At 44.9% G+C, this 25,390-nt stretch overlaps 1 protein-coding gene across 1 annotated transcript in view; it reads right to left on the bottom strand.

The window, feature by feature from the left end:
* Positions 1-5,633: 5,633 nt before the first annotated feature.
* Positions 5,634-25,390, bottom strand: part of gpc5a (glypican 5a) — a 69,966-nt gene continuing 50,209 nt past the window's right edge. The window contains exon 9 of the mRNA XM_086144387.1: positions 5,634-6,356. Coding sequence (XP_086000513.1) covers positions 6,208-6,356 — 149 coding nt within the window. The 3' untranslated portion in view covers positions 5,634-6,207. The remainder of the gene's footprint in view (positions 6,357-25,390) is intronic.

Here is a 25,390-nt window from a genome sequence, read left to right on the forward strand (position 1 = left end):
TGCAATTATAAATATGTATATATATGTACATATATATATAGAAAATTTATATTACAATATAATTATTCGACTATCAGTAGAACATGTGAGTTGATATGTATATATATGTATATGGGTAAATATACATATATAAAAACATAATTATACATAAATGAAAATAATTTCTTTAAAATTATATTTATATAAAGTTGATATTAAGTTTAATCCTGTTTGAACATTCCATAATTTTCTTCCACTAGATATTGAAGATGCGGGTTGACATAAATATCTATCTATAGAAATATTACTTTGTGTTCATATAAATACATATACACATAAATTCATATATGTAAATGTGATTTTATATATTTGTATAAATATGTAAAAATGTTATAATGTCATATTGATTTTAAACATAAAAAATATGTCAATATGAAAATTATATTTATGATTTTTTTTTATCCCAGATTAATTATATCAATGTGCACAAATTTGTATAGATTTGTGTCTATATAAATACATATAAATATATATATATAAAAATATAAACATAAATTTACAAATTCATATATCCAAAAAAGAAATGAAAATATATTTATATAAAGTATATAACATTGTGATATAATTTTTTTCTCACAGGCAAAAGATTATTATATAATTATATATATATACACATATATATATATATATATTTATATATATCATATCATATATATCTGTTTGTGTGAAAATGTATATAAATGTATAAAACATAATGAGTAAATATTCAAACGTTTAATTACCTATTAAAAAAAAATTGTGCAAGTTGGTCATATATATGTATATGTACATATCTATGTTTGATATTACATACATAAATACATGTAAAAAATGTATATGAAAAGTTTATATAAAATTCAGAATTAAAAAACATGTGATATAAATATTTCAATATTTAAAAAAAAAAAAACGATTCACTCAATATATGCATTTGAACATATATATTTTTTTTTATATAAATGTATATATGTATACATATATAAATGTAAAAATATGTTTATGAAATTTAACAATTCACATATAAATGATTAACTGTTTACTATTTTTTCCACTATTATTGTACGATATATATATCTATCTATTTCTAATTGTATAAATGTTAAAACATCTACATACATTTATCACATTTTTGAAATGTAGATTGTTATCCAATGTTTAAGTACAACATTTATATGAAAATTTGTGAATCTTAATAAATGCCTCGCAGAGAATTTTTTTCTCTGCATTTAAAGCGTCACGGCTGAACCAAAGAAGTCGTCTGCCTTCCCTCAGCCACAGAGAAGTTTAGAAATTGTTGACCTTCTCAACAACTCTAGAAGGAATCAGGATTCGAACCAGGAATGTTCAGTTCAAAAGGCATTTGCGCTTCCTCGTGCGCTAAGATAGACAAATAACTCATGGAAAATATTTCAACTATAAGTGTAACAAAGCATATCAAATTTGTTTAAATGTACATACATGAATATTGAATGTTTATTTATATATATAGGTAAATAAATATCTTAATATTTAATTATGTTTTTTCAAGAGGACTGATGAATATATATAGGCATACATACATATAAATTGTACATATAATTGTATTTAAAATGTATTTGTATATATCAGTGTTTATATATGTATAGATTTTTCTGACCTTATAGGTATATATATGTATATATATATGTATGTATAAATGCATACATCTACATCATATGAAGGTCTTTTTTTCCCAATGATTTTAGAATTACTGGGTTGATAAATCTATATATACATACATACATATATATATATATGTATATGTATGAATACATAAACATATAAATGTAGAACATATAGATATACAAAATATGTAAATTATGTAAATATATCAATATAAAAAAAATATATAAGATTTACATGATTTTTTTATATTTAAAACTTCAATGCTTTACTTCCAATATTTGTTGAACAAGTGGAGTGATATAAATATATGTATTGTATGTATGTATGTATGAATATATATTAATATTTAAACATTATATAATATTTTTCCATAATATTATAACCAGTAGGTTGATATATATATATATATGTAAATTTAAATTTACTTATGAATATACATGTATATAAAAAATGTATAATATGTATGTAATTTTCTTAGAACATGAGGGTTTATATATATAAAATTAGAAATATTTAAATATTTAATTTTTTCCCACTCTTAAACCAAGTGGATTAATTGGGTTGACATTTATATATGTTTATCTAAAGATATATGTATTCGTAACTATAACAATTATATGAAATGATTATAACAATATCCATAAAAAAATTAATATTGATTTTTTTTTCCACAATTTTTTGACCAAATGGAATGATAATATATATATTTATCTGCAAATTAAAATAAAATTGCAACATTTATATATATATATATACATTAACATATAACTTATACTGTATATATATCCATATTCATTAACATATGCGGATATTTTTTTATGTAACAAATGTATATTCAGTTTTAATATTTATGTTGAAATATTGACAAATTTATTTATTTATTTTCACAATTTGAACAAAAATATATATGTATTTATATGTATATAATTCTATATCTATATTGCATGCATGAATATATAGATGTGTATTTATGTATAAAAGTTAAAACATTTATGTATAAATATTTAAATGATAACAGGTTTATGATATATACATATCCATGCATATGTATTTATATCTATATATGAATATATACATTTAAAGAAATGCATGTATATATATAACATATATATATATATAAATGAGTGTGACATTTAAACATTTACATATTAATATTGAATGATATTTTTGACACTATTATCGAACATGTGGGTTGATATTTATACATAACTGATATAATCACATATTCATACCTTGTGGAGGAAATATGCAAGCCCTCAAACTCCATACATAAATATATGTATATATATAATATATCAAATTATAACATTTCTATAAAAATTTAGAAAAATGTTTTTTGAAATATTTTTGGAAAATACGGATTGATTGATATATGTATATACATATATATACACCTATATAAACATAGACGATTAATAAATTTATTCAAGAATATCAAAATATTGAATAATAATAATATTCTGTTTCGACTATTCATTGTGGGTTAACAAAATATACACATAACTATATATATATATCAAAAAATATATATATTTTTCACATTAATATATATAAATACTGAAACATACATGTGAATGTAAATTCATATGTATGTATCAGCCCTCTTTTTGAATATTTAGTTACATATATACATATACACATACTGTATATATATATATATATATATATATATATATATATCTAAATACTTAGATTTATATGAAAATGAATATAAATACAATATACATATAGAATATGTATAGAATATATATTTATACATATACCTATATAAAAAATATATAATATGTAAAAATGGGGCCATACATATATGGATATGTATATATCTTTATAGTGATATAGATATATATATTAACACATAACGTATATAAAATTACAAGATTTATATCAGAATGTTTCAATATTTGATAGTATTTTTCCACTGCGAATGGAACATTTATATATATATATATATATATATATATATGTACACACATATATATATAAAAGTTAAACATGTTTATAAGTGCATATAAAATTATGATGTTTTGATATGAATATTTAAAATTTTTCCATTATTTATTGAACACGTGGGGTGATATATCCATATTTGTATATATTTTTTATATATATGTATATATGATTATTAATTTATCTACATATAGAATAGAATGTATGGATATATATTTGTAAAAAGTGTATATGAATTTTTTACATTTAGATATTTATATAATATTTTTCCACTATTCATTGTATATGAGGAGTATCAGGATGGTACTTTAATATTTGGATAGTCTTGTAGTATCTGGAAGTCACTGGAGCATTTGGATGGTACTGGATATCAGGATGGTACTGGGGTATCAAGATGGTATGGGGGTATCAAGATGGTACTGAAGTGTTCGGATAGCTGTGGTATCTAAACAGCACTGGACTATCTGGCTGGTACTGCAGTATTCTGATGGTTCTGGTTTATCAGGATGGTAAAGGAGTATCTGGATAGTACTGCAGTATCTGGAAGTCACTGGAGTATCCAGATGATACTGGAGTATCATGATGGCCTATGGGGGTACGATGATGGTACTGAAGTATCCGGATAGCACTGCGGTATCTGGAAAGCACTGGAGTATCCGGATGGTACTACAGTATCCAGATAGTACTGCAGTATCTGGATGGTACCAGAGTATTAGGATGGTACTGGACTATCCAAATGGTGCTGTGGTATTCGGTTGGTATTGCAGTTTTTGGGTGATACTGGAGCATCTGGATAGCGCTGAATTATCCAGAAGGTATTGGAGTATCAGGATGGTATAAGAGTATCTGGATAGCACTGGAGTATCAGGATGGTATTTGAGCATCTGTATAGTACTGGATTATCTGGAAGGTATTGGAGTATCCAGATCGTACTGGAGTATCCGGATGGTAGTGTAGTACCAGGAAGGTACTGTAGCTACGCGTTCCCATTTCTTTCAAGTAGTATATTTAGCGGTTCTGTGGTGCGCAGAGCAACATCAGTGACACTAAAGTACTTCTGAAGAAGTACAACTAAGGAGTCCGAGTCCTCGCACTGTCAAGCAACACCTTTGCGTTGCTGTTGAGCAAACAGGCGACACGAAACAAATCATTTCACCGTCTTTCTGTAGGACACTCAGCCGCCGCCGCCGCCGCCGCCGCCGCCGCCGCCGCCGCTGCCATGCCTGCATCCGGGTAACAGGAGGAGGCAATTTGATTCTTTCCTTCTCCCTCCAAACTATCAGCGCCGATCCAGGCCAATGAGACCCGAGTTGGATTGAGTCAGAGAGGCGAGAATAGACTCCCGAAAAACTAATCTATTTCTAAAGAAGAGAAAAGTATGACTCCCCAGCAGCAGCATCGCAGGTCTGAAAGATACCAATTAGACTGAGTCGAGGCGGCGCAGCGGTTATTAAACACCCGCAGTATCAGATACGGCCTGCTTTATTTCCTTTCCTTTTTCAAACATCTATCACCTTGATGAGGGCATCGACGCGACAATTTGCAGCTCGATCTGCGGCGGGTGTGAATCGGGACGAGCACTTTCTTCCCACCTTGGCTTCCTGATGTTCTTACGTATCAGAGACTTCTGGCGCGAGATCTTCATATGACAGGAAGTCGTCGCCGAACTCTGCGGGAGGTAGTTTTCCTTCCAACGAAGCACTTCCTGTTCGGTCGGGGGTTAACATTTTAAATATCTATAAAATATATCAAATTTATTTTATATATCTATAAAAATATCCCCCTACAAAGTGAAACATAAATGGAAGTTAATCAAGATTAATCAAATTAATCCACAGTGGCGCCCAAGATTAACTCAATTCATCTTTTAATCGTTTGACAGCTTTAACATATATGTTCAGGGGTTTGTGTGTAAAAAATATGCAAATATATCAATAATCTTCTGTCAAGAGTTCATTATAATGAATAGGTATAAATTATGATTAATCAGGATTAATCTAAATGAGTCCACACTGCCCCCAACATTAACCAGGTTCATGTTTTAATCGTTTGACAGCCTTAACATATATATATATATGTGTGTGTGCGTGAATATAAATATGAATATATATCAATAACCTTCTGTTGACTCAATAATAATAGGTATAAATCATGATCACTTAAATTAATCTGTATCAAATATATCAGATCAATAATGGTTTTGTTTGACAGTCCTATTATCTATAGATATATATACATAAACATAAATAATGTCAGCCATCTTGTGTCTTGAAGTATTCAGTCCGATCAGTCTTTTTCCACCTGTCGTACATGTAAAGAAAGATGTTTATAGAAACTATGCATTGTGTTTGATTGGACAGCGGTCGTTATCAATGCAGTCGTTATTGGTGTTAACAGACAATCAATACAGTTGATTAGTTAAGTGTGGAGTCCTGGAGCCGGCTCTCCTGCAGCCCCTCCGACTCGCCACGTCTTTCCTCCCCGCCGCCGCCGTACGTACCGCACCGCAGCCCATTCTCGCCATCGCCGCCATCAGCGCCCCTTCCGTCAGAGGGCGAGGGTTCGGGGGGTTCCAGTCTTTGCAGGCGGACGCCGGCGTTACGAGTGAAGCAGCGCCAGAAAGCACGCCGCCGCCGCCGCCGCCACGAGGCCGGACGGCGTCGGCCTGAAGCTCCCGGAGCGGCCAACCCTCTGAGAATCCTCGGGGGTCGGATTCTGGTTCTCAGCAATGGTTTCATCGGGATTCACTGGGGAGGGAGTGATAGGGAGTGAGAAGGAGTGAGAGGGGGTGAGAGGAGGTATTAGTGTCCTGCTGGATCACAGTGTGAAGAAAAGACCTCCATGGTGATTCACCCTGACGTCTGGTTTCAGCTCAATCATCACGGCGCTGTTTGAACTCAACCGTGCAGTTACACCTCCAGGCCACTAGGGGGCAGTGTGACGGCGGGTACCGGGGGGCGGGGCTTAACCGAGACGTCTCAGCTGTCAATCATCGATCTCCAATCACCCTTTCATTCACACCTTCCAACTGAGAACCAAGGGAGGAGAACATTGGGAGAACCCAGGCTGCGTGAGTAAGGAGAGCAGCCATTGGTCCGCGGACAGGGTTAGGCTCCGCCTACAAACATGGAGGGGTCGGGGGGGGCGTTTGTTTGAACCCACTTTATTTTCCAGACCCAAACAAGAACAGCAAGAACTACTGAACCTGGTGTGTGTGTGGGGGGGGGGGGGGGGGGCAGAGGGGGCGGAGTCACAGTCAGCTGATCACACCTGCTTGTATCAACACCGCCATTTTTTTTTACTAAATGTATAAATATGTGATTCAGTTTGTCCTCAAACACACACACACCCACTTAGCTGCCTTGTGCATCATTACCCATTCATACGTTGATGTTTGTCCCGTCGCAACAACGACAGGAAATGGAAAACCTGATCGGCGGCCTGTGTCAGCCAATCAAACGTGCCCGTGGGCTGATGAACAGGACGCTGCTCGCCAACCATGCAGATGTTGGAGAAACCCGTGGAAAGCGTTTTGACGCTATTAAAACCGTGTCGTGACCTCGCCGCCTGCAGCACACACACACACACACACACACACACCCCGGATTTACAGTGAAACAAAAATACAGCCAAAGGATGTTTTATTCATATCCGTAGTAGAATCTGCCTGTGTGACTTCCTGTGTGTGTGTGTGTGTGTGTGGTTGCATAAAGACCCCTTTCACGTTCACACACCCCGCTAGCCGTTATATAAAAGTGCCGCCCGTCTCACGGCAACCGGTGTGTTGGTTAGTGACGAGCAGCCGCAGAGAAATCAATTAACATGAATTAATCTAATTAGTGACGGCCTTTTTATCCAAGACTCCGGCATTTAGACGCATCCAGGACCGAGCGAACGACTTCTGGGAAACAGGAAGTACGGGTGACGTGTTTCTATTGCACGCACACACACACACACACACACATACTTCCGTAGCGCACGTGTCGTTTAACTTGAATGGTCAGGATTGGCCTGCGGCGCCTGACGGACGGCGCGTTTAAAAAATACAACACAAAAAGAGACAGGGCATGTGTGTGTGTGTGTGTGTGTGTGTGTGTGTGTGTGTGTGTGTGTGTGTGTGTGTGTGTTTCCGAGCCGCCGCTTCCCCTCCCAGAATTGTTTTTTGTTTACAACGGGAGGAGATGAGCGGAGGAGAAGAAGCCAAATGAAGTGAAACCACCTGGGAGCCCCGGCGGAGGCTGAGCGCTGCCGTTCTTAGACGGAGCCATTGAAGGCGGCTTTGTGCCGGAGACGGCGTCCCCTTTCAATTAGGCTGCGGCGCCGGGAGAGGACGGAATAAATTAACTCTTTATTCCAGGACACACACACACACACACACACACACATCACTTGGCTGGAATGATGATGATGAGGGTTGTTGGTCGGTGGCTAATTCCTGCTGCACGACAGCAGCTCTATGAAAACACTGACGTTATATAATTCTGATATATTATTCTTATTAGACGAGAAGCCATAAACGCCCCCCTCTGCAGACGCCGTGGGACCTGCAGCCTCCACTCAACCACGGAAAACAACACAAATTAAAAAATAATATATATATATGGATATATATACAGTATGTAGCTATGCACACAAACAAAACAAGCTTTGTGTTAGCTCGTAGCGTTAGCACCGGCTTGAGGGTGAGAGCACAATCCCCCCCCCCTCGCCACCGTCATGAAGACGCCAGGTTGCACGACAGGCTACAGCAGAAGATGAAGGGTGTACATGAACACACACACACACACACACACACACACACACACACACACACATGCAATGACAGGTGGCTCCTCTGGTGCCCGTGTCAGCGGTGCACGGCGCCGTGACAAAGCGGCGCCATCGAAGGCTCCGGGAATGTAAACACTCAAGTGTTCATAGTCGGATGTGACAGAGAAAGGGAGTCTTTTGGCGTAACTCAAAAAAAAAATCAAAATTTAATGACACGAGGTGCAGAAAAACCACAGTCCGTAAACGCACCGCCATGTAATTACACACCCCGATGGTGTGTGCGGTTACTTTGCTTCATCACGCAAATTAGTTTGCTTCAAGTAAATCCAGCCGATCTGTTAGCGACTCTCCAGAACCGCAGATGTTTGGTACTTACCCCCCCGCCTCCCGCGCACGAGTGATCCGAGATAAATCATATGAAAATGCATTCATCAAATCATTGATTTGCGGTTTTAAATTCACTTATTATGAGTGTAAATTGCTGAATCAGCCCCCCCCCCCCCCCCCCCCCCCCGCCGTCACCTTGCATCAGGTCAACCTGCCTTTTGTCTGATGTGATTTACCTTCTGCGGGTGGATCGGTCTGATCCCCAATAAAACCGCCATCCATCCTGTTTGCGCGCAATTATAGCGCCGAGCAGGATCAATTGAATCTAATTTAAGGCCGGAGCATTATTCTAAAACACGCCGCCGTGGCAACGCCGCCCCCTCCCCCCCGCCGAGCCCGACCGGAATGATGAAGTGCCCTGGTTATATCCTCCACGGCTCTGCTGCACACGCCGCCGCCGCCGCCGCCGGAGTGTTAATGTCCTGGATCCCATCACAGGCGCCTCCATCACGGCGTCGGAGCAGTCGATACCGAGCTCCCGCCGCCAGTCACTCCGTCCCGGCCGCCGCAGACGCACAGAATACAGATCAGCCCCGCCGACGCTTCCTGCCGCCGCTCCTCCAGCCGCCTGGATCACCAAGGGCTTTTTTTTTTTGTACACACATTTTGGGCGGAAGCCTGGAGACGCAGCACGGATAAACAATACATGGAAATTCTCCTGGAGATTTTCTCGTCGTGGCAACCGGACTTGAATTTCTTGACTTGAAGACGTTTCGGTCTTCATCGCAGAGGCCCGGAGAAGAGATGCAGAACCCAGAGGAACTGAAGAACCCTCTGGGATGAAGACTGAAACATCTTCAAGTCAAGAAATTCAAGTCCGGTTGCCACCACAAGAACATTTCCACAAGAGGACCTGGAAATGAGAGGTGCTGGTAGAAACACCTGGAATAGTGAGCGGAGAAAAACACCTGGAGATAATGACGGCATGTAGAAACACCTGGGAAGTGTGCGAGGAGGAAACACAACTTCAGGTAGAAACTTCTGGGGAGAAAAAAATCTGAGAAACCAAAGACTGCAGGTAGAAACACCTGGAAAGTGTGCAGGTAAAAATAATAACTGGAAATGTCAAATGCTGGAAACCATTCAAGAAGGAAACACAAGGAGGAAACATCTGGATAAACAAGTGTGCGGGTAAAAAATAGTACCTGGAAATGATGAACGCAGGTAGAAACACCTGGGAAAAACAATATCGGGTAGAAAAACCCAAAAAACGTGCAGGTAGAAACTTCTGGAAATAAAAAGCAAATGCAGGTAGAAACACCTGGACGTGACAAGTGCAGGTAGAAACATCTGGAAGAAAATGCATGCAGGTAGAAAGAGGCAGGAGACGGCGGAACAGGAAGCGTTTTTCTTCTTCCTGGTTCCTCCACGACGCTTCCACCGGTCGGTAACCCGGAGTCTTGCTTTCCTCCCGGCGGATTAACCGCCGATCTCGGCGTGACGGCGCTCCGGTCAGCTGACCGTCGGACCGAGCGAGGAGAAGGTAGAGCAGAGGAGTGGATTAAAGAGGAGCTCCCGCTGCAGCTCCGCCGTCAAGAATCATCGCGGCGGCGCCGGTAATTAGCCGGTGTCGCTCTCTCCCGTAATTAGGTCGTCTCCCCGGAACGGTAAAGGTGGCCACATGTGAACCGCCGCCGCCGTGATCCGCTAATTAGCGTCCAGGATTGCAGAAAACACACTTTGCATAATAAGTTTCCTGAGATTCCTCCTTTCCTTTGCTTATTAACCTTCCATTAACCTCTGGGAAAAAAAACATGGCCGCCCGCCGCTCCGCCTCACCGCGGCGAGGCCCGGCGTTCTCCGGCCCGGCTGCAGGATCACCTACAGGTTCCCGTGGAGACGAAGATCTCGGGGGAATCGCCACGCTAACGGCGCCGCCATTTTTGTGGACAGAAGGCGTGACGTTGAACACGGAAAACATGTATCCGCAGGATGTTCTCCTGGTGTCTGCAGGTTCCTCACACAGTCCAACAACGTGCAGAAGCTTCACCGGAAAACCCACGTCGGCCCGACGTGTAAATCACAAGGTGAACAATCTGACGTCTCCAAGCAGCTCTGCGATTGGTCCTCCTCTCGTCCAATCAGAGCAAGGATAGGATGAATGAATGAACGAAGGAAGGGGTGCCCCAGTTTCCATCTCCCTCCTCAGAAGGTTCTGGAGGTCAATCTGGAGGAAGCAGCAGCTTCTCCTCCTGTGTGCTCAGGAGGTATGAGCTTCCCTTTCACAGCCGCTAATGACTGTCCACCGTCCACGTGTGTGTGTGTGTGTGTGTGTGTGTGTGTCAGGAAATTGCAGCCTCGGGGCTCAGCTCTGACCGCTCAGTCAGACTTTCCCCGCCGTTTGATTAACTTCCTGATCCATTAAGAACCTCCCCTCCCCCCCCAGACTTTGGGAATCCCTCCGCCATCATTAAACCCGCCTCGGGGCGGCGGCGAGCCGGCGGCGCCGCCGTCAAACGTATTTCTGTCACTCCACGCCGTCGCCAACGCTCACAAATGCAAACAACAACAACAACAACAGGCCGTTTTATTCTGAAATGCGGCGTCCCTTGTTGCTCCGCGCTTCTTTTTATTATTTCTCCTGCAAGATGGCGGCGCGGCGACAGGAAGGACTCGAGCTGGTTACGCCATTTGCCGCTTTATCAAATTAAATTTCTCCATTAAAATAAATTGAAAGGCCACAAGTCAGTTCCGCCTCCGCATCTGTACTTTCTAAATAACAAATACTGTAGAAATAATAATACATGATGTGAGGGAATGTAAAGTATACGCTGGCTTTACGAGATACTTGAAGAACACAATATAACTCCAAGTCAGTCACACAAAGTGTCCATTTAGGAAGCAACGCTGATTGATTTGGATTATTTTTAAGGTTTTAAGGCGGTTACAAAAACGTTGGTGTTCTTTTACACTTTAATTTGAAGTGTGTCTCCGTGGGTTCACACGTTTGATTTCCAGTCATTATTCTGGTGTGATTTTCTTGCACATTCAACTTTGTAAAGAACAAAGTATTTCATAAGATTATTTCATGTGTTCCTTTTATCTCTTGGAGCAGCAGATAAATCTCCTCTCTGAGTTGTGCAATAAATGTTTTACTGCACGACAAACTCCACTTATACACAAATTACTACATATACTCATGTACATGTACTTGTAAATACGCATGTATTTATGTCAAATATATTGTATCTAGGTTTAAATACCTTCAACTTTAGATTTATTTTTTTATTTAACTTGAGTCGCGATTTTATTCGTTATATTTACACAGATTTCTATTTTGATTCTTCCCCACTTCTGGAGCCGGAGCTACTTTTAATGAAAAGCAAGAAAAGCAATTTCCCCGCTGGAGGATCAATAAAGTATTCTGATTCTTCTTCTGATTAAGTGTGTTTCATTAAAGACGGTGGACTTTTCCATCTGGTTCTCCATCCTCAACTTCACTCACAGACTCCACCCTCAATGCTACAATGCTACGCTAAATGTAACTTTTTACGCTCCATTTTATGTCTAAACTCCATTTATAGACGGAGTGACGCCGCTCCTGATTTTAAAACCGTCCAAACGTCCCCGACCGGCCTTGAACGCCTCGTCCGTCCACGTTCCCGCCACATTCCCGTATCTCACAAACAACAACTTCTGGACGAGTCCAACACACACACCTCGCTCAGGTTTTCCATGATGTTCTCCAGGCTAGCTAGCTAGCGGCGGCTACACGTCCCGCAGCTTTAAACGCGTCCACGTGGGCGTCACACGCCGATGCTAACTCGGATCACGAAAGCTAAAACCCAACGAGCCGCGACTCGGATCTGGGAAACTCCTAAGTTGTTGCGCCGGTACTTGAAGGTTCCCGTGCAAACGAGCGTCACCTTCACGTCAGAGACCTTGTTGCATATCTGGAGCCTCCACGCCGCCTCCGCCTCCTCCGCCGCGGCGCCGATTGATTCCTAATTAGCGTGGGCGTCTCATCCAATATACCTGATTGACAAGCCGGCTTCTCGCCTCGTCGAACTTTCGATGTTGGAGCGCGTTGAGGAGGAGGAGGCGGCCGGCGCCAGGTCCGACCACGGCCGGCGCGGCGGACGGCGTTCGGTCGGAGGCGGCGTCGCAGAGCGGTTGATTCTTTCTTCTGTTTGATCTATCGGCCGCCGTTTGCTTCCAGACGGTTATTAGCGGCTCCTCGCAAACATCTCGCAGGAGGCGAGTGGCGGCGGCGGCGGCGGCGGTCGCCTCTCTTCGCCGTCCCGTTAATCCCGTTGCTGTGCGGAGATGAAACGCCCGCCGCTCCAGCTGGAATCGCATTGGTGTGATAACGTGACGTTCGCGGGACATCGGTTCTCGCCGCTTTGATGATGTGAAATCGCTGCAGGTCGGCGGACACAAAGGAGACGCCGGCCTCAGAACCACAACGACACCGGCGCCGTCGCGAACATCCATACGTTCATCACGGGAGCCAATCCCGGCTGCCGATTAGCGAGATGCGGGTCTTAATCCTGTCAATCACGGAGACGTCCGACCATTCACCCTCTCATTCACGCGTCAGGTAAAGACACGCAACCGTTCACTCGGTCGTTCACAAATCTGCACTCCAGACGCACGTCTGGACCTCCTGCATGTTTCTGGAGGAACCTGGAGAACCTTGATGGAATCCAACCCACTGAAACGGTTGCGGACAGGAAGCGCCGCCATTCATCCACTCATTCATCCGTCAGTGTCTCAGGGAGTGTGTGAACGGTCGGACGCCCTTCCAGGTCGAACTCCGGGGGTCCAGATGCTCCGCGGCCTGTGGTGGAGGGGCATCAGCAGGGTTTGAACCCTCGGTATCTGCCCCCCCGCCCCCCCCGCCCCCCCCCCCTCCGTCCTCCACCAGGCTCTGGGACTTTTTCTCGCCCGGCCATCTGTCACCCGCCCTCCACCGCTCACGTTACATTAAAAATAAATGCCTGCCTTTCCCCCCGGGGGGCCACGGCGCCGTTATTAAACTGCCTACCTGTGTTACGATGATAGATCTCCCCCTAAAGTCTGCCCGGCCCCCCCGACGTGCCTCCCGGCCTCTTCTGCGGGGCGGTTTCGCGGTTATCTAATTGCCCCGGCACCCCCGAGCAGAGGAAAGATTCTAGAACTAGCGGGCGCCGCGGAGCGTCTTCGCACGCCGTCTAGGATGTAACCGAAAGCGCCGATGAGGCCGAAGCCCATCAGGAAGCGGAGAGCCCGTCCCGTCCCGGCGGGCCTCGCGCCGACGAGCCGTGATAATGGATGGGCTTAATGGCGGCGCCCGGACCGCACATTAAGAACCGGGTCGATTCCTGCGCTGCCGGAGATCAATGCTAGGCTAACACGCAAAAAAAAAAAAAAAAATGAGCGTCAGCACAGCGGATCAATAACTATTCATCCCCAGCATTTCTTCGCGTAGGATACTTAATATTGCGGGATCGGGTAATTAACACGCCCAATTAAGGATGTGTGACAGTTAGCGATGGATGGCGTGCGGGGAAACATCTGCCCGCCGGCCGCTAATGGAGACGTGCGCCGAGCGCCGATCGACAGGCGGTTGATGGATCGCCACGTCCGCAAACGCCGGAGTGGGATAATCCCCCTCCTACCCGACTCATAATGGATTCCGTCCGCTCGCGGGAACCCGAGAGAAGGAAGCAGCCACTTACGTCGGCGCCTTCGCCCTCGCCGTTTTCCACACCTATTAGCCCGAGAGCAGCGGCGGCGTTCGGTGAACTCGTTTCTCAAAAGAAAAAAAAAAAAAAAAAAAAAAACTCCTGTCTCCGAACAGGCGGCGCAGCCTGGCTCCGGTTCAAACGCTTCCACGGAAGAAAAAAAAAAAAACAGAAAAGCGGCGGACGGGGGCGATTTCACGGCGTTGGGGGGGGGGCGGGGGGGCGAGGTCCGGTTATCAGTCGGGTTCCAGGCCGGTCTCAGACCATCCCGGGCCGTTATCTCGTCCGGGCCGGCGTGACATTGAGTCATTTTAAAGTGAAAGTGTCTCGCTCCGGCCCCGAGATGGATTAGACCATGTCTGACCCCCCCGCCCCCCCCCCGCCGCCGCAAACCCCGTGGAACGATCCAGGACTTTCCTCTGAGCGCCGGCTAACTCGCTAGTTCTGGGCAAGGAAAGGAAGTGGAACGCGATAAAAAAAGGTCCTGTTGGGTGTGTGTGTGTGTGTGTGTGTGTGTGTGTTAGGACGCTCCCGAACACCTCCGGTAAGCCCCGCCCCTTTTCACCGCCGCGTCAGTTTGAAGGAACGACAGGTCGGAACCATTTGTTTCCCGCCGGAGCTTAAATTATTATTGATTTACTTTTACACGGGTTTACAGATGTCTTACAGGCCCTGGAGGAGTGTGTGTGTGTGTGTGTGTGTGTGTGTGTGTGTGTGTGTGTGTGTGTGTGTGTGTGTGTGTGTGTAATGGGGCGATGTGCACACAGGGTTGCTTTTCATCATCTGTTGGTTCTGGAGGGAAAGCAAAAATTAAAGTCAATTTAAGCAGCGATGAGGTTCTCCAGGTTCTCCATGAGGGTTCTCTTGTGTTCTCCAGCCCTGGTTCCCGTCCAGGTTCTCCCACAAAAACAATCATCTCGTTCCTCCTGAGTTCTCCTGGAGCGTGGGGAGGAACCCGACCTCGATGGTCGTCTTCTAGGAACCTGAAGGCCATCGGAGAAGAAAGGGGCCGGGAGCCGGAGCTCGGAGAACTTGGGTTATAAATAATAACGCAACTGCGGCTGCATTATAAATTACAACCGCGGCTTAATGTCAGAACGGGAAACCAGTGAGTCGTCACGGCAACCGTGAGGAAAAAGAAAGATCCCAGAACATAATCCTCCATCGCTCTTCATCCATTATCGCTGAAGGTCAACCAGAAGGACATACATCTTGTTTCTTTTGGGTGACTTTCACTTATGTGTGTGTGTGTGTGTGTGTGTGTGTGTGTGTGTGTGTGTGTGTGTGCATGTTGTGACCTCGCAGGTCTGAGGACGAGTGATGGACACGAGCAGGTCGGAGCCACAACATTCACTTCCTGAACTTGTCCAGGTTCTCCTGCCTGAGCTCTGGGTCAGCAGGTTCACTGTCTGGAGGTGTGAAGGACAGGATGATTGACAGCTGACACATGATTGACAGCTGACCCTGTGATTGGCTCCTCCCAACCCCCTTGTACAGGATCAGCACGTAGAGACCAAATGAACGAATGAATGAACAAATGAATGAATTTTCAAATGAACGAAAGAACGAATAAATGAATGAATGAACGAACGAATGAATGAACGAATGAATGAATGAATGGCTGAATAGACAAACAAACTACTGAATGAACAACCAAACAACGAGCAAACAAACGAATGAATGAATGAACAAATGAATGAATTAGTGAATGAACTAACAGGCAAACGAATGAATGAATGAATGAATGAAAGAATGAACAAATGAATGATTGAAGAACAATTAAATGAACGGCTGAATGGACAAACAAACCGATGAATGAACAACCAAACAACAATGAGCAAACAAACGAATGAATGAATGAACAAATGAATGAATTAGTGAATGAACTAACAGGCAAAAGAATGAATGAATGAACGAAAGAACGACCAAATGAATGAATGAACGAATGAATGAATGAATGAACGGCTGAATGTACAAACAAACCGATGAATGAACAACCAAATGACAATACGCAAACAAACGAATGAATGACTGAAAAAATGACTGAACGAAGGAATGAATGAATGAACGAACGAATGAATTAACAGCTGAATAGACAAACAAACAAATGAATGAATGAATGAATGAATTAACGAATGAACAAGGAACAAACAAATGAATGAATGAACGAATGACTGAACGAAGGAGTGAACAAATAAATGAATGAACGAATGAATGAATTAATTAATTAACAAATGAACGAAAGAACAAATGAATGAATGAACGAATGAATGAATTAATGAACAAATGACTGAATGAAGGAATGAACAAACGAATGAATGAATGAATCAATGAACAAACAACCGAACAAAGGAATGAATGAATGAACGAACGAATGAATTAACAGCTGAATAGACAAACAAACAAATGAATGAATGAATGAATTAACGAATGAACAAGGAACAAACAAATGAATGAATGAACGAATGACTGAACGAAGGAGTGAACAAATAAATGAATGAACAAATGAATGAATTAATTAATTAACAAATGAACGAAAGAACAAACAAATGAATGAATGAACGAATGAATGAATTAATGAACAAATGACTGAATGAAGGAATGAACAAACGAATGAATGAATGAATCAATGAACAAACAACCGAAAAAAGGAATGAATGAATGAACGAACGAATGAATTAACAGCTGAATAGACAAACAAACAAATGAATGAATGAATTAACAAATGAACGAAAGAACAAACAAATGAATGAATGAACGAATGACTGAACGAAGGAGTGAACAAATAAATGAATGATTGAATGAATGAATGAACAAACGACCGAACAAAGGAATGAATGAATGAACGAACAAATGAATTAACAGCTGAATAGACAAACAAACAAATGAATGCATGAACGAATGAATAAATTAACGAATGAACGAAAGAACCAACAAATGAATGAATAAACGAATGACTGAAGAAGGAGTGAACAAATAAATGAATGAACGAATGAATGAATGAATGAATGAACGAATGAATGAATGAGCAAACGACCGAACAAAGGAATGAATGAATGAACGAACGAATGAATTGACAGCTGAATAGACAAACAAACAAATGAATGAATGAATGAATTAACGAATGAACGAAAGAACAAACAAATGAATGAATGAACGAATGACTGAAGAAGTGAACAAATAAATGAATGAACGAATGAATGAATGAATGAACGAATGAATGAATGAATGAATGAGCAAACGACCGAACAAAGGAATGAATGAATGAACGAACGAATGAATTAACAGCTGAATAGACAAACAAACAAATGAATGAATGAATGAATTAACAAATTAACGAAAGAACAAACAAATGAATGAATGAACGAATAACTGAAGGAGTGAACAAATAAATGAATGAACGGATGAATGAACAAATGAATGAATGAACAAATGAATGAATGAATGAATGAGCAAACGACCGAACAAAGGAATGAATGAATGAACGAACGAATGAATTAACAGCTGAATAGACAAACAAACAAATGAATGAATGAATGAATTAACAAATTAACGAAAGAACAAACAAATGAATGAATGAACGAATAACTGAAGGAGTGAACAAATAAATGAATGAACGGATGAATGAACAAATGAATGAATGAACAAATGAATGAATGAATGAATGAGCAAACGACCGAACAAAGGAATGAATGAATGAACGAACGAATGAATTAACAGCTGAATAGACAAACAAACAAATGAATGAATGAACGAATGAATAAATTAACGAATGAACGAAAGAACAAACGAATGAATGAATGAACGAATGACTGAACGAAGGAGTGAACAAATAAATGAATAAACGAATGAATGAATGAATGAATGAATGAATGAATATTTGTAACCCCGCCTCCTAGCAACCATGGACCCGTCCTGGTCGTTCCCCCGCCAGAGACGTCGTTCCCGTGACATTTGTTCCAGACGTTCCTTTGGATCCCCGGCAGCTTTGATGAACTCTCGACTTTTTCCCGGGGCTCCTCCAGGCTGACATTTTTATTTCATTATCGAGGCGTCCGTCCGTCCGTCCGTCCGTCCGTCCGTCCGTCCGTCAGGCCATCGCTCGGACGTCGGCGGAGCGGGGAATTAATATTCTGGAGGACGAGGGGAAACAACCGCAGATGGATTTCCCTTCATTTCTTCCAAGAGAAGACGTGGCGCCGAAGCCTTCAATGATCTGCACGCTTATGATCAAACCCTTAATAACCAAGATGTAATTTGAAATCCCCTCCGGGACGGGCAGACCGGCTTCATCCACGACTCTGAGGTGGACCGGCGGCAACCTTCTCACGGGCTTCCCTCCGCCGGAGGAGAAACCAGCTGTGGGAGTGAGAAGGTGGAAGATCTCCAGGCGTGGCCTCCAGGAGGAACCTCTCCTCTGGCCTGAGAGCAGCTGGAACAGACTCCAAATGAGTGGCAGAGAAGATCAGTGAATCATGATCTTCTTACACCTTCTCCTTCTTTTTGCTGTTTCTCCACAGCCAATCATCTGCCTCCATCCAACCCTCTCCTCTCACAGCTCCTCCTCCCCTCCATCCATAAACCTCCTCTCTGATCTTCACCCTGACCATCTCCAGCCTCAGCATCCTCCTATCCAGATCTTCTCCATCCCCCCTCCGTCCAAACCATCTCCAGGAGCTCCTCCTCCAAAGAAGAACCTCCACATCTTCATCTCCGCGGCCTCCAGCTCCAATCTCCTCCACAGCTGCTCTTCACCTCCATCTCCTCCACCTTTCCTGTCCTCCTGACACTCGTCCATCATCGCCTGACGCTCCTCCTCCTCCGCAGACGTCCGGGAGCTGCACTATCACCTCCTGGACCTCAGAGTCTTGATGGTTTCGTCCAATCAGCTTTAGATTCGGTTCTTCATCACCATGTCATAAAAGGGGCTCGGCTGCTTGGAGTGTGTGTGTGTGTGTGTGTGTGTGTGTGTGTGAGTGTGTGTCTTCCTGACAACGAGTCGATTATTAAAACAGTGCACACAGCAGTGTGTTCTTGCCCTTTTCACGGTTCATTAGCACGCTGAGATGTCCTTCCGCACGCCGGCCGCAGCTCATTAGGCCGGCCATTAAAACCTGCATGGGGGGGCAGGAGTGTGTTTGTGCAGATAAAGCAACGCACGGTGGTTAAAAACAAACACCTGCGAGAGGAAATGACTCGAGGGGTGAAAACGCAGGGATTATATGATCTGGCCTCAGACGCTCCCGGAACGAGGGAAGGGGAAGCAGGAAGTGACGCCGGACGGAAGCCGCCCAGAAGAACGCCGCCCAGAGGTCATCATTTTGTCTCAGTCATACATGTCCTGCACCCCTGTGACTGTCTGATCTTTTCCTTTCAGGGGTCTCCAAAGCAAAGCCACCTTCTCCATCTAACCCTATTCTCTGGATCCTCCTCTCTCATCAACTACCTTCATATCCTCTCTCACTACCTCTATCAGTCTTCTCTTTGGTCTTCCTCTAGATCTCCTGCCTGGCAGCTCCACCTTCAGCAACATTCTACCCAGATCTTCACCATGGTTTGGACATGAACACTCCTCTGTTTACGTCCAAACCATGGTGAAGATCTGTGTAGAAGTTATCACTTTGTCTCAGTCATACATGTCCTGCACCCCTGTGACTGTCTTTGGTCTTTTCCCTTCAGGGGTCTCCACCGCGAATCCACCTTCTCCATCTCAGTCTATTCTCTGGATCTGGATCAATATATTGACTCCTCTGTCCATGACCCAACCATCTCAGTCTGGCTTCTCTGACCTTCTCTCCAAAACATCAACCATGTGTCGTCCCTCTGATGGACTCATTCCTGATCCTCTCCATCCTGGTCGCTCCCAAAGAGAACCTCAGCATCTTCATCTCTGCAACCTCCAGCTCTGCCTCCTGTCTTTTGGTCGTCGTCTCTATTTGTAGACTCATCTCACCAGTGTCTCCTCCACCTTTCCTTTCCTTTCCTTCTGGATGATAGTCTTCTATCTCATAGTACCTCTGAAACTATAGCCGTGCAAAAATGGCAATCGTGCCAAAACCAAAGCTATGACAGATGCTTGTATGTCTGAAGGTCCTGTGATGAACCACTCCCACGACCCTGGCGGCAGGAGAAGGCGGCGTAGGCGCCGAAATGAACCGATATTACAGGCTGGAACGAAACGCGAAGAACCCTGAAAGGTGTTTCTGCAGGCATGGAAGCGTGTCGTGCTTTAAATATCCAAATAAAGCAAACGTCCCGTCCGCCGCTCCCCACGGCTCAGTCAGAGCAGCTCGCCGTGAGAGCTCAGCCGGGGGAGGCGGCGGGGATGAGTCACCGGGGAGCCATTACATAAGCTAATCCTCAACGCCGAGCTAAAACCTTCAACATCTGTGTGTGAGGAGGAGGCAGCTGGGGTAATATGGTGTTTAAGGTAAATAAGTAATCTAGGGCATGGAGGTAACACACACACACCGCCGCCACCTGAGCCCAACTGAGGTTACAAATGCCAATCGATTGATCGGAGAATGAATCGGTCACCGCTGTAACCGCACGCATTGCTAATATTTTGGGTACTAAACGGTGTCTGCTTTGAGAGCTCCTCACCCTTTCCAACCAGAAGGTTGACGGTTCGATCCCAAGCTCCGACCGTCAGCACGCCGAAGGGCTGAATGTGAGATTAGCACAAATACTAGCATTAGCGATTCACATGCGTCGGGGTTCAGCGTCTTCCCAAAAGACGCAGATAAGAAGAGGAGGCGGGAATCGAACTGACCCGCGACGGACAAAGACAAGCCCAGAAAGTTCCGGTATTGTTGGAGAAAACGTCTGTTTCAGGTAAATCCCCAACCGGGAGTCGGGTATCTGCGCACATATACGGAAATATGTCTATATACCGTAATTTCCGGACGATAAGCCGCAACTTTTTTCACGAAAACAACGATGCGGCTAATATAAGGACTTTTTTGGGTGGGCGCTAACGAGCTTCACGCCGCTAAAACATTTATCCTCGTCACATCGGACCGATGAAATGACCGGGAAATTCTGAGTCCGTTCAACTGCGACACCGAAGACGACGACTTTGACGGTTTCAGTGCGCAGGAGGAAGCCCGAGATAGCGATCGGCTAGCCGGTGCGGCTTATATTGAGGTGCGCCCTATAGTCCAGAAATGACGGTATATATGAAAGCACAACTTCAGCGGGAAAAGCCTGACATGGAGTCACTTGGAAAGAAGTAGGTTGTCACTATTCACGTCTGTACTTCTAAAACCCTTAGAATGGCTCTTGTTGCGTTCTCTTGTTGTGTTCTCTTGTGTTCTCCCAGGACGGGAACGTCTCTGCGGCCGTTCTAATCGCGCTCAGACAGTTATTCGCCGCCGACCTCCGCCGTTGTCGCCCCGCAACAAAAGCCATAATTCTCCGGAGCTCCATCCGAGGCTCCCGTTTCTTGCCGCAGAACGTCAGCGTGCGTCTTTGATTGGCGGCGAATCGTCGGCCCGTCTGTCGGCGAGGTTGCTGCGGAGACAGCCGGCAGCTCCGCGGGATTCCTTCGCCCGTCCCGGAGCCGGTCTCTTACGTGGCCTTTCAACCCCTTCACTTCCAATTACTCTCCCTCCATTTGCTCCCGCCGCCGCGCATTTTCCACTCCAGATAGCTTCTCCGGAGTCCTGGCTGTAGATCCTGCTGTCACTCGGCGTGATGGCGTGCGCGGGAGGTGACCGATGGCGGCTCCACGCCTGAACCTCAGAACACCGGAGGGGGAAGACAAACCAGGACCAGGTGCCAGGATGCAGCTTATTGACGCCTGAAGGGCAAATACTTGGAACCTTTCAGTTGGTCTTTTCGTCTGGAGGGCGCTTGCGGAAACAAAAATACCCTCCGAGGGCGTTGCAGGGCCAACGGTGACATTCAAGCACAGGATCTACAGTGGCCTGAGGGGCGACTCCGGGACTACTTCTTATAAACGTTTGGACAAATCGTGTAACTCCTGGTTTCAGCTCGATGCAGTCCTGTTTGTGGACGGCAGGACCAAGATGAAGAGCCTTAGGAGAACATGGATGGTGGCTGATCAGCACTAGATCAGCACTCGATCAACTCTAGATCAGCACTAGATCAACTCTAGATCAGCTCTAGGTCAGCACTAGATCAGCTCTAGATTAACTCTAGATCAACTCTAGATCAGCACTAGATCAGCACGAGATCAAATGTAGATCGGCACTAGATCGGCACTAGATCAGCACGAGATCAGCTCCAGATCAACTCTAGATCAGATCTAGATCAGCTCTAGAACGGCACTAGATCAGCTCCAGATCAGCACTAAATCAGCTCTAGATCAGCTCTAGAACGGCACTAGATCAACTCTAGATCAGCACTAGATCAACTCTAGATCAGCACTAGATCAGCTCTAGATTAACTCTAGATCAACTCTAGATCAGCACTAGATCAGCACGAGATCAAATGTAGATCGCCACTAGATTGGCACTCGATCGGCACTAGATCGGCTCTAGACCAGCACGAGATCAGCTCCAGATCAACTCTAGATCAGATCTAGATCAGCTCCAGATCAGCACTAGAACGGCACTAGATCAGCTCCAGATCAGCTCTAGATCAGCACCAGGAGCCTCCAGGGCGCCTCCATGACTTTGCTCTGCAAAGCTTGCTGCTGTTTTCTTTCACCAAGAATTGATTGAGCGAATGGCTGCTAATTACCGCTGACTGATGGAGCCGGTGCAGGTCAGAAGCTCCGTCCCTCAGGCTTTGGGACGCAGCAGGAGTTTCTCCTGAACCTGGATGTGAAGGAGGTGACGCCGCTCCTTGTTAGTCAAAGGAAGAAGCCCTTCCTGCCCTTCTGCTCTGATTCACCCCCGTCGGCCCGAGTCGGCGGCGTCTTCCTGGATCGGCGTCTTCTGGACGCGCGCCGCCGCCGCCACGGTCCCTTTGATTCCCCTCGCTGTCCGTCATCCCGCCGCCGTGGCGACAGGAAGGAAATGCTTTCCGTCTCGTCTCCGTCCTCCTTCCTCGGGTCTCTTTGTTCCTCCTCTGCGTCATCCTGGTGTTCTCATAACGTCGGCGGGGATGTTCTTTGACGGCCGCCGTCTCCGGCGTGACAAACGTGAACGTGGGACAACAAAGTCCCCGAGAGAAGCAACAAACAGAGTAACTCTGCCATGAAGCCGGATCACAACTCAGGCTCGCCGTCTTCACCGCAGACTTTTAAACAAATGTGACGAATCGTCTAAAAAGAAGGAGCATCTGGGACGCGGAAGTCTTTTGTGTGTGATTTCCTGTGCAAACTCCGTGAACACCTTCACACAGAAAAGTTCTAAGAAGAGTCCAGATAGAGTTCCTTTCCAGGAAGAACCTTCTAGTTCTGCGTTCCCACAGGCGGTGAGGGATCACGCTACCTTCAGCTCCACACTCAAGAACATGGGGGACACCAAGCTGGAAACTGCCACGGCGTTCACAATATAAGAACCATGGACCATCAGACGGTCAAAGTGTTTCCATCTTCTCTCTGTGCTGCTTCACCGTGAGAAGACCCCCGTTAGCCGTTAGCCGTTAGCTAACTCCTCGTTTATTTGGTCCAAAATGCAGAAGCGAGCCCTGGAAACCCCTCCAGAAGAACCCGGACCTCTTCGGCACGCCATTTCTCACTGCTGTCGTCCGTTTTGTCCCAAGAAAACATCTGACCAGGAGAGCTTTTAAGATGGGCGTGGCTTATGAGCTCCACCAACATCTAGGAGTTCCCCACGAGTAAAAAGGCCTTGCCTCGTAGTTTGAGGAGCAGAGCTGGATCTTGGAGCTGAGGTCCTGATTCCTCTGCTGAAAAGGTTCTAGGAGCAGCAGGAAGCTGCTGATGTTGGAGAAGGAGGTAACAGAATGTCATCTGTGGTGATTTTTAGCATTTTAGATGTCATGTTTTGGGAACTACATGAAAAAATAAGCTAGTTAGCAAACGAAGCGGCAGAAATCTCCTCCCCTGGATTTCTAGCAGAGCCCCGTGGAGAGGCGGCAGGTGTTCTTCAAGGTTCTGATGGAAGCCCGGCCTCACAGCGGCCACGACGACGGCCGGGGAGTCCAGGTTGTTGTCGCTGCTTAAACCAGTGCGACCTGCTGGGTTTCTGGCATTTAGCAGGAGTGTTTAGCGCTGGACCGGCGGCGCCGCGGTCCTGTCAGTATTCACGGCGGCCGGTTTGAGCACCATGACGAGACCCTATTTCAAGACCCATTTGCTGACGCGGGACGGTTTCCCGGGTAACCGGCCATCGGGTCGCTCCCTCGTCACCTCGCCGATGAGCTAACGGCGCCGGAGTCGCCGGTGAGCTAACGGGGTTAAAGCCTATTTGGCATCTGCGCCGCTTCCGAGCCGCCGCTTAGCATACGGCGGAGCTGCAGGTCCTTCTGCTTTTGCGCCGCCGCTCCCGTAGAATCGATACGATTTGAAAAAAAGAAAAAAAATAACGAGTGGGGATTCGCGGCGGCGTCAGACACGGCGCGTTAATGCTAATTAATCCGACGGCGCGGACCGACGATCACACCGCTCGCCTCCTGCAAATGACAGGCATTTAACCCTGACCTTCAGCTCCGGGGAAAGATCGGCGCCCGCCGTGTCCTCCTGTCTCCGCTCGCCGCCGGAGCTCGTAATTGCGTCCGGCACGTCGGCGGCGAGGAGCCCGGGATGTCGATGCGTTTAATGCCGACCGTTTGTTTTCGGTAAATAACAGCGAGGGGGAGGAAGGAGAAGATGAGGGCATCTCGGGGCTTTTTCGGCGCCTGTTCCGCATGAAGGTTTCGTGGCGGTGGAGGGGGCGGGGCTAAGAGAGGCTGTGACGGATGGGTCGGCCGTCAATCATCCAGCCAATCACGCTCTCGCTCACACCGACGGTCTTCGGCGAACCTTCTGACTGCTTGCAGGCTGCAGGAGGAACACGGAGAACGTTGAGGAACCCCATGCGGACACC

Source organism: Fistularia commersonii, chromosome 3 (assembly GCF_037954325.1).
Source record: "Fistularia commersonii isolate RoL2024-O1a breed Wild chromosome 3, RoL_Fcom_v1.0, whole genome shotgun sequence".
NCBI classification, from domain to species: domain Eukaryota; kingdom Metazoa; phylum Chordata; class Actinopteri; order Syngnathiformes; family Fistulariidae; genus Fistularia; species Fistularia commersonii.